The sequence below is a fragment of the Taudactylus pleione genome, unplaced genomic scaffold, assembly GCF_031769625.1.
Source record: "Taudactylus pleione unplaced genomic scaffold, aTauple2 ptg000927l, whole genome shotgun sequence".
Taxonomy (NCBI): Eukaryota; Metazoa; Chordata; class Amphibia; order Anura; family Myobatrachidae; genus Taudactylus; species Taudactylus pleione.
Window position 1 is genome coordinate 1,849,075 of NW_028285328.1, and position 11,256 is coordinate 1,860,330.

The 11,256-nt window shown below is 42.3% G+C and overlaps 1 protein-coding gene across 1 annotated transcript; it reads right to left on the bottom strand.

Moving 5' to 3' along the window:
- Window positions 1-8,115: 8,115 nt before the first annotated feature.
- LOC148473374 (uncharacterized) lies at window positions 8,116-9,438 on the bottom strand. The gene has a single exon (XM_088459689.1). It carries the CDS (start codon window positions 9,418-9,420, stop codon window positions 8,116-8,118), a length of 1,305 nt encoding a protein of 434 aa, XP_088315815.1. The 5' UTR covers window positions 9,421-9,438.
- Between the last annotated feature and the right edge of the window lie 1,818 nt (window positions 9,439-11,256).

Below are 11,256 nucleotides of genomic sequence, written 5' to 3' on the forward strand. Positions count from 1 at the left end.
CTCTCTATCTCACATTCTGCGAATTCTCCTGTGACTGTATCCGAGAATATTCCAGAGACTCTACCTGTCATGGCCCTCTCTCCTTCATCAGGGGATATCCATACCCAAATGACCCAACTAAGGGGCGAAATCACGGAAATACTTACACATGTTAGGTCGCTCCCTTCTAAACAAGACATGCAGGCTCTCGAATCACGTATTCAGGACTCTTTCCAGACCCAGATTTCCTTGGTTCAAGCCGATGTTAAACATTTGGGCTCCCATATTGTCACTCTAGAAGAAGAAAGAGACTCTGTCGACGATAAGTTATCCCAACTTCGTGATTTGGTCTCTCAACAATCCTCAGATATGAGGGCCATGCAAACCAGATTAGACGACCTGGACAATAGAGGTCGCCGAAACAACATAAGGATCCGGGGGCTCCCAGAAGATGTATCTCCACCCGAGTTGATCAATGCTCTCAGTAAAATCTTTGGGGAAATCTTAGATCTGGACCCTAATGACACTATCGAGTTTGACCGTGCACATAGAGCTCTCCGCCCAAAGGGCCTGGCAACTGACCGTCCAAGGGATGTCATTTGTCGGATGCACTATTTCTCACAGAAAGAGGAGATAGTCCGAAAAGTACGCAATTTAGAAGGAGTGGAATTCAATGGAACCAAGTTACAGATTTTCCAAGACCTCTCCTGGCGAACTCTCCAGCAGCGACGATTGCTAAAACCCTTGACAGATTCCTTGCGCAAACATGACCTTAAATATAGATGGGGTTTCCCGCTCTCCCTACAGGTCACTTATGCTGGCAAACATCTGTCTCTCCAGTCTCCCGCGGACTTACCAGACTTCTTCTCTGCTTTAGGTCTGGAGAATATTACCCTACCCGACTGGCAGGCCTTCTCGCTCCCAATCGTTGCTCCTCCTGGTCGTCCGAGGAGAGATCAGTGGCATCAAGTGCAACATAACACAAAGAAACCTAGAGGAGATGCCTCTCCACAAACATCGGATCCTACTTGATTCAAGACGGTCTTACTCTTGGCTTTCATTTACCGTTCCTGATTTCTACAGATCATTGTAGTCGTGATATTATTCTGTTGAAAACTGTTTTTTTTGCAGTTGAGATTTAGTTCTTTACAGCTACCTCAGAATATTAACAAGAATAAATATGTATATGTTTTGCTTATACAGGTATTATAGATATAATTATTTTTGATTTAGGAGCTATATGGTATTCTTAAAATTATTTGGAAATGTTATTTGTTTTTTTTGATGTGCCACTATCATTTTTGGATGGCGGGATCGCTACCCCCCTGTGTGCCCCCCACCGCTTAATTTTTCCCATGACAAGGGCTCCCTGGTGGTTCCCTTTTTGTCCGGTAGCGGTATTCTATTTTCTATAATTCTGTTTTATTATATTACAGTTTTTTCTTTTTTTTTGTCTTGCCCCCCTTTCCTCTTGTTTTTCCCTTTCCCTTTTTTGTTCTCTCTCCATTATCTGTGCTCATTTTGTCTAATGCTCCTCCAATTTTGGTGTAAATTGCTCTGGTGCTCTGTCTATTTCTTTTATTTATGGCCAATTCACTCTGTATAGTGTCTATCAACGCTAGAGGGTTGAACGTCCCCGAGAAAAGGGCTCAGGCGCTCCGCTCTTTTCATGTTGATAGGGTGGATATTGTTTTAGTTCAAGAGACCCATTTTCGCCACTCTGCCTCTGCACCATGATTAAGTAACCAATTCTATCCCACCGTTTACTATAGTAATTTTTCCCAATCGAAATCCAAGGGTGTTGCGATTTTATTTGCTAAACGTCTGTCTGTTTTGAACCCTGAGGTCCACAGTTTGGAGGAGGGGAGATGTCTGCTTATTAAATGCTCCATTTTTAACCTTCTTTTCACAATTGTCAATATATATGCCCCCAATCAAGGTCAACCGGTTTTATTTGAGAGGGTTCTGGACAAGGTTGATCTGCTTCAACAGGGAACCCTGGTAGTAGGTGGGGACTTCAACTGGACCTTGGATCACCTCCAGGATACTTCCTCAGGTTCTTCAACGACTCCTGGCCACACATCAAGACGGGTGAGACGTTTGCTTCATACTCATCAGCTGTCCGATGTTTGGCGCATATTTCACCCCACGGAGAGAGACTATACCTATTACTCTAGTCCCCATAAATCATATTCCAGAATAGACTATATATTGCTAGGACATAGACACCTACACCTAGTCCAGGCATCTTCTATAGGAATAACAACTTGGTCAGATCATGCGCCTTTTAGTATAGACCTGTCACTTGGGCCTTCTGATCGTACCTATAGAACATGGCGTTTTAATTAGTCCTTGCTATCCGACCCTTACTGTAAATCTCAGGTGGCGGAAGCTCTTGATGTTTACCTAGACTGTAATATTACTCCTGACGTCTCAAGCCTTACTGTTTGGGAAGCTCATAAATGTGTTATAAGGGGCAAATGCATTCAACTGGGCTCTTTTTAAAAAAAACAAAGGGTGGGCCAAGTGGAGGGGCTACTGAAGCAGATACAGGCTTTGGAGATAGCACACAAGTCTTCCCTCTCAACTGCTGTCTTTGTTGATCTAGTCAAAACTTGAACAACACTAGGAAGTGCCATAGTAGGTACTATTGGTGGGGTAACAAACCCGGCAAAATGCTGGTTAGAGCCCTGAGGCCTCAAAGAGCTCGTTCTTTTATCTCCTCTATTAAAGATGAGGGAGGTCGGGTCTTCCATGATACTGGCCAGATTGCAGGAGCTTTCTGCTCTTATTACTCCTCATTGTATAATCTCCCACCCCCCTTGACCTACCCTGACACTAATGGGAAGAAACGAGCCATTGAGGAGTACCTTTCTAGAATCGGGTTCCCTAAGCTTGCTGACCTTGCCAGGGAAGAACTAGAGAAGCCTTTCACTCTACTTGAATTGGAGGAGGTAATTAAATCCACCCCATCAGGGAAAAGCCCAGTCCCAGATGGCTTCACTATCAATTATTATAAGGCTTTTAGAGATAAAATAGCTCCTATACTTCTGCAGGCCTTCAATACTGTCTCGTCTGAGACCCCCTTTTCTCGCCAATCCCTAGAGGCTCACATAACGGTTATCCCCAAAGACGACAAGGACCCATCCCTTTGTCCCAGCTACCGTCCAATCTCCCTGCTTAACGTCGATCTTAAACTATTCGCTAAGCTACTTGCCAATAGATTAAAACACTTCCTACCTTCTCTCATTCACAATGACCAAGTAGGATTTGTTCCTGGACGGGAAGCTAGGGACAATACCTCCAAAATTATAGCACTAATACACCACATCTCAAATACGGATGCTCCAGCTATTTTGTTGTCTACAGATGCTGAGAAGGCATTTGACAGAATAGATTGGAGCTTCATGTCAGGGGTGCTGGGCCATCTGGGTCTGGGTCCTGTCTGCTCTCAACGCATTCTTGCCCTCTACCATTTCCCCTCTGCTCGGGTTAGAGTCAATGGCTCCCTTTCTGATTCTTTTTCTATTAATAACGGGACTAGACAGGGCTGTCCTCTTTCTCCTCTTATTTTCATTCTCTGTATGGAAGCCCTGGTAAGGTCAATCAGGTCGAACCCAGACATATCAGGTTTTCGACTAAGTAATGGTGAATATAAATTAGCTCTTTTCGCCGATGACTTACTGGCCACGATTACGAATCCCGTTATCTCGCTACCAAACTTAGTGGATGAATTTAAGATCTTTGGAGACCTCTCTAATTTTAAGGTCAACTACTCTAAGTCGGTTGCCTTGAATATTACGGCACCTCCTCAGATGGTAGCAGGCCTTAAAGCGACGTTTCCATTTGCCTGGCATACTTCTCAATTAAAATATCTGGGTGTTATAATTACTAGGGACCTTTCTCGTTTATTTGAGACCAATTTCTCTCCCCTACTAAATAAAATACGCTCTGAACTACATTCATGGGGGTCCAGGCCCTTCTCGTGGTTCGGGAGGTTAGGGGTTCTAAAAATGAACTCTCTCCCCAGGATTCTGTACCTGTTGCAGACCTTACCTATTAGGCTACCATCTAGTTGGTTTCTTGAGGTCCAAACGCTGATTAGGCAATTTGTCTGGGGAGGTAGTAGGCCTCGTTTGAAGTTAGATATCTTGTTCGTCATAAAGATAGAGGAGGGCTACATCTCCCTAATATTCGAGGTTACTACCGGGCCTGTCTTCTTCATAGAATTTTAGAGTGGTCCAGGACAGACTCCACTAAACAAATGGGTGCAAATTGAAAACCAGGCACTAGGGATTCTTATATCAATAGCTCCGTGGCTTCCCTCCCTCCCCAGTTCTTCTCATCCTACTATTGGTCCCACTTTAAATTGCTGGAAAACTCTGAGACGGTCTCCCTCGATCTCTTCACCTCATTCTTCATTCATGTCATTTCTTTTCAATGAACAATTCCCCCCGGGCATTGATGGTAAAGCTTTTCATTCTTGGGTTGGGGTAGGACTCTTTACAATCGGACAGCTGATGAGGGGTGGCAGTTTTATTCCCTTTGATGAAATACGGGAGAAATGGAACCTCCCATTACGGGAACATTGGCGCTATTTTCAGGTGCGCCATTTTATAGGCTCGCTTGCTCCTTTTTCAGTTCTTCGCCTACCTCTTACTCCCTTTGAACGACTATGTGCTGGCTCAGCCCCCCCGACACACACTATTTCTCTAATATATAATTTTTTGTCAGCAGACTCTAGTCTGACCTTGCCTAGTTTCACAAAAGTCTGGGACCGTGAAATTGGAGAAGATCTGGGCGAAGCTAAGTGGGAAAAAATATTTAAATTAGCCCATGCATGTTCTTGTAATGTTAGCGTCGTAGAGACCCAATATAAGCTTCTTTCCCGTTGGTACAGATGTCCGGACACTCTCTCTAAAATGGGGATAGGTGTGCCTAATATCTGTTGGAGGTGTTCCAGTGCCCCGGGTAACCCTCTCCATATTTGGTGGCAATGCCCCATTCTCCAACCTTTTTGGAAGGAGGTTCTCTGCAAAAATATTGGGAGAAGCAGTCCCTACAGATCCCTTATTTTGGTTGTTCCATCTATCGTCCAGACCCTTCTCAGAATATAAGAAGTCCCTGCTGTGTCATTTGAATAATGCAGCTAAAGCTGTTATCCCAGTGAGATGGCGTTCCTCTTCTCCTCCAACGGTGATGGATTGGTTCTACAGGGTAGATTTCTATATGGATATGGATGACATACTGACATCTGCTGACGGGGGTTATGAGTCCTTTCGAGATACCTGGTGTCGTTGGTTAGATTTTAAGGATTCTGCTACCTTTAAGGCTATTCTTTCCTGCTTTCCCTCCTAAATTTTACGGCTATTTTTATAATTTTTTTTATTCTCAGGGTGTTGGATTATGTTCTTCCTTAGCTGCTATTTTGGCTGATCTGTAACTTTACCCTATATCTATTTTAGGTTTAATAGGTTTATGTAAATATGTATTTACACCTCTGGATTGAAAGTGAGTACTTCTCCCCCTTTCCTCCCTTTGTCCTGATGTCTTTTTGATTTTATTTTCATAATGTGTTGGAAACTATTATTGTTTTTGTATGTTTGATTTTTGTGATTGACTATTTATTGATAATAGGTAATATGTTAGATGTTTTTTCCAGTGGCTCTGACGGTGCTTTGAGTTTCTACCCGTTTCTATTTAGTGATAGATTTGTCACTGTTTTTTGAATGAATGTATTATCTATATTTTGTTGAATTTAATAAAAAACAATTTGCACTAAAAAAAAAAAATGTTTACAACTTGATTCTACAGTCATAATTATAAATCACAGTAGTTAGTGTCCATTGGGACAACAATCATCACATATTTAGAATTAGATTTCACTTAATTTATAGTTTAATAATAATAAAAGTTATGTTTTAATGTGAATATCAATACCAGAACCCTATATGTAATTGTGCTATACATGCACAATTACATATAGGGTTCTGGTATACAATATAAGAAGGCCCTATATGGGAATACTTACTTCTTTTCGATGGGTGGATATTACATTTATGTCAGAAAAGGCCATCTTAAGATGGGCAGGGGGGGGCGCCAAATTACTGTCTTGCCCCTGGTGACGAAAATCCAAGTTTCAGCCCTGAATATATATAGTAAATAAAATATTTGATATAAATATATCACATTACTTTTCCTGTCACAGTCTGCAGCTGTTCCTTAGAAACAGGCAGGCAGATATACATAACATATATATATATATATATATATATATATATATATATATATATTAAACAAAAGTGCCTCCTAGTGCAATAAAGTGCAAATGCCACCAATATGTGCTCAAAAATGTTGTTAAGTGGACCCGTACCAAGTAAAGACATGAATAAGCTTATCTCAATGTTTTCTCACAGGTATACACAAATTCATCCACCAGTTCCCTGTGGGTGAGGTGTCAGGAGAGGAAGGAGTTCCATTAAAATTTATGAAAAATCCTATGGTGGATGAAAAAAAAGGGATTTGCCCTCCAGCACACTGCAGCAAAATCAACAAAAAATACTTAAATCCTACATGATAATAAAGATTTAGAGGTATTAGTTACATACATTTGCAAATATATGAATAAGCGCCAGGCCATTGTCAAGGCTACTCTATACTGGCATTCCTATCATTAAGGGGTTCACGTCCGAGAAGCAAGGTACCCCAAAAAAATTTCAGCCAAGGACCATCCCCAGAGCATCACACGAAAAGGGGAAAAAAGGTGATAGTGATGTGTAAAAAATAGATGTGTAAAGATAAATCAATAAGTGTTCATGAAATGAGAAAGAATTAAAATGACATAAATAATAAACAAACAATCAGAAAAGTGATAAAAAGTATCTATGTGAATTAAGTAGTGATGCCATGAGAAAGGCCCAGTCAGAACCCCCCCGGGGGCCCCACTCCCAAACGCTCACCCCAAAATAATTATTGCTACATAATGGTAGCACCCACTCTGGGTCATATAATTACAAATTTGTGTACTGCATAATAACAGCACATGTATAAGCCGAGAGCTGACTCACCTTGGAGGTACCCCAGAAACCTCCACATGGCACTATAAGGACCAGCACATCCTCCCAATGCTGGCTCCCTTCATGCCTCTCAACAATTCAATAGTTCAAGCCCCTTGGGTAGTCCACTCATTGGCTGCTGGTGGCACTGGCGAGTGCCATCCTGGCCAATGGTTAGATACGCCCCTGGACATCAGCTTTATGGCTGACTACTGCTGGATGATACACAGAGACAACACAGAGAAAGCTTATAAGCAAAAAGCAACAAAATGAAGTTTGAAGACAAAAAAAACAAGATATTAACGATTTTTTCAATAAATATGGTTTTGTTTCTATTATTGTTTGATTTTATTGTTATTTTATTATGTAATTAAGACAAAAACACAGCGATATCATCTACACTTCTTCGTATTTCACAATAAATATGTCAAAAACAATTAAACTTCTTGTTTTTTCTTAAAAATGTATGTAACCCCCTTATAGGTAAATATAATGTGGTAATTTATATATATATACATATATACATATATGTATATATATATATATATATATACTATTTCTTGATGTACACAGGAGTATAATTAAGAATATAAAAGTATTATTAAAAAAGCATTTAATACCTTAAATTTCACAAACCTGTGTTATACAGGACGCCAGACAGTTTACAGAGTTAGTGCAGTCTTAGGCCATTAGACAGATTAATGTATAATACAGCGCCTGCTCAACCTCCCCCTATTTACTACTGTCAGCAGACCGCAGGCTATCCGTCACTGGGTTTCCTTACCGCAGCTGGGTTGTAATAACATCAATTTCAGGTTGTCCTTTGGATTAGGAGGGAGGGAGTGCGCTGCTGCTTTCGCCAATAAGGCAGTCCTATTCCACGTGGCCTGGAGCATAAAAGGTCTCTCACTTTGGTCTCTGGAGTCTATAGGTGCGGGACCCTTTGCAGAGATACTCATTCTAGGAGCTGCAGTTATCATATATACACAAAAGAGAGAGGGGAGGGAAGGGAAAGGAGGAATCTATCTGGTTGAACACTGAAGAGTAATCTGACCTTAACGAGCATTTCCTTGGGTTATTATCACTTTAAATCTACTTGGCTCAGCACCTTGTTAACATTTATGATCAATGAAACATTATATCTCCAAAGAGTTTTATCTTCAATTAAAGATGTCTTCGTTAAATTCTTCTGAAGAGGTGTTCTGCAGTGGTAAAGCAGGGCTGTCTCCATAGAGACCTCTTTAGAACCCCCAATAGATTTTAGAACAGAGTGTACAGATGTTTGAATTACCTTCCTAGGATCCACAATCATTTTCCGGGCATTGAAATAGCGTGGTCTGTTTGGTTCACGGAGAACGTGCTGCAGTATATTGACTCCCGGCAAACTCTGCCAAGATGAAATGTTGGAGAAGTTTCCATCAGTGGTGATGGTATGAGGGAATACATGATTTTCAAAGAGAAAGACCCCCACTCCTGGGTGCAATTGCTGAAGACTTTCCATCAGGCTGTCCCATGTCTGGTGTTTGATTGGCAGAATTATTTCATCAAGATCATTAAGTAGCACAAACCTACTCCTGTACATGTTCCGATAGATGCAGTCATTCAGTGTTGCCAGTTGACCATAATACCCAATATCCTTGTGGTCCATAGAATAGTGCCATGCGTGAGCAGTTCTCAGGTACCGCTGAATTGGCCATGGGATCACCTCTACAACACCTTCTGCAATGTAGTACTGAATAACTTTTTCCATCTGTGTGCTGCAGTTATTAAGGTAGATCATCACCCGTTGAGCCCCCAGTATCTGGTACATCTCTATGGTCTGTATTAACTGTAAGACGTTATTGTAATTCCCAAACATGGTGGAAATGCAGACCGTGAAGTTGGCAGAAAATGGTTTCATGTCCTGATTTTGTATTTGGAACAGGGGTAATTGTGTAATGTTCCCTGAAGGAGACGTATGGACAGATAGGTACTTGGCATGGCAGTTTGGTGGTTCCTTACAGACCAGGTCCGTTGTGCCGTAGGGAAAGCCAAACCGATCAGTGTGTATGTCTAGCTGAGCCTGGGAAACCTCCACAGATTTGTTTACGGTACAACAGAACCAGCAGTATAGCTCTTTTACCTCTCTATGATGTATAATGCTGAGGATACGTACTACACGTTCATTGTTTATTCTGTGATCGAAATATGGAGCTATGATAAATGTCCGGTTGTCTCCCAGTGGTGTAATAGTATCAGTGGTTAGTCTACGATCACAGCAGGTGCACGGAGGTCTCCAGTGATCCAACGGAACGTTCATAAGGTCGGTATATAAAATCCCCAGGATAAAGGCGGCAGTCAGTAACACAGATATATATAGTAGCTTCTTCCTTGAGATTCTGTCCATTGTATCAGGAAATGGAACAACTATGGGAGAAACATAAGAAAACACATGAGAAGGCAAAGTGATAAATGTATATAGAACATGCAGCGATTCACACCCCAGCTTACCACACCTATATTATACTCAGCCACTAGGTGGTGCCACATACTACTGTTACTAGTGGGATATAAGAGCAGTACATGCTAATGGCGGTAACCAGATAGCGGAGGCATAACGTGTCTGCCAAGCTTTGTGCACCTGGCTCACTATGGATCGGTATGAAATACCGCCGGACGCATGTCAAATCCTGACGCCGGAAGACCGGCACCAATGAAGATCTCAACAGCAGCTAAGGTAAGTACTAGCTAACCTAACCCCCCCAACCCTAACCCTCCCTTAGGGGTGCCTAACCCTAACCTCCCCCCAAGTGCCTAACCCTAACCCCCCAAGTAAGTGCCTAAACCTAACCCCCCTTCCCCGCAGCCTAAACCTAAGTCTCCCGGGGGGGGGTGCCTAACCCTAACCTCCCCCCAGGGGCACCTACACCTAACCCCCCCTTCCCCCAGCCTAAACCAAACCCTCCCGGGGGGGGTGCCTAACCCTAAGTCCCCCCCCCTGCAGCTGTCCGAGCCCGGCACCCGGCTTACCTTCGATCGGGCTCCTGGCATAGGAAAAATGACAGGTGTCGGGATTATGACACCTGTCATTAGACCCTTGCCGGGATTAGACAGTCGGGATGCCGATGGTTGGCATTTAGACCGTCGGCATCCCGACTTCATTCCGCTCACACATACAGTATAGTAGGGCCTGTTGTGTCCTGTCCTGTCAGTGCTGTCCATATGGATCTAGACCATGTTTTTCTGCTGCTCAGTCTCTAAATGAATAGTGAGAGTGAGTAATATAGACCCGTATCACTTAAATGTGTCACTTTTGTTTAGCTGAATGTTTTTGTTACATTGGAAACGTAATTTGTAGGTGCATTTTGGCATTTGATAGAGCACTTGTAATCTGTATAAAGTGTCCCACTGACAGTATACTGTAGGTCTGATCTCCATAGACCCATAATATTCATATACTTTCACAGTTTATAACTTCTTAACAGAACTTCTTAATTAGCCATTCCCAATACATCTTTTCATTCAAACAATGGTGTCAAGAAAAATAAGATCTTATTTCTGCATGTGGGTGTATAAAAGGCCCATTCACACACCTAGCGCACACTCAGCAAAAAATAACTGCGGACATTAAAATATCCCATTGCTGACCAATCTGCTCTGGAGATTCGGTCACTTCAGTCAGGTTTCCACATTTTAGAATCAATTCAGATAAGACTGAGGTCCTACCCAGCAACTGAGGGGTCAGCCTGCAGCAAGTTTTGCATTCTGCTGGCTGGGTAGGAATAAGCTAATTACCTTGAGATCTTCCTTACTAGACATTATAAACAACAAAAATAAAGGACAATTGCCCAATGCTCTCTGTAACTCTGAGGACCCCAGCACATGGAATTCACTCCTGATCCGGTGGGTAGGACAAGATAAACGCTCTTCCAAGGTCTCTCTATGTTTTTCAACCCCTCTCAGTTGACATACCCATGATGGCCCTTCAAATGGCCCTGCAAATCCAAAAATGTAACTTCATCTAGTTGTGTAGACACTGGCATGTGTGAATGTGCACCTTAATAAATCTGCAAAGCCCAGGGACTGAAGGTTCCACATTTAGAACTGAACTTTATGGTCCCTCCTTTTGCCAGTGTGTACTCTGCCATCCCTCACACAGGGCTAGGATTTTAGTTTCTGTTGATTACTAAATACTATTTATAACTCCTCTGCCCTTTGGGTTCCACAACATCAGCAATGCCCA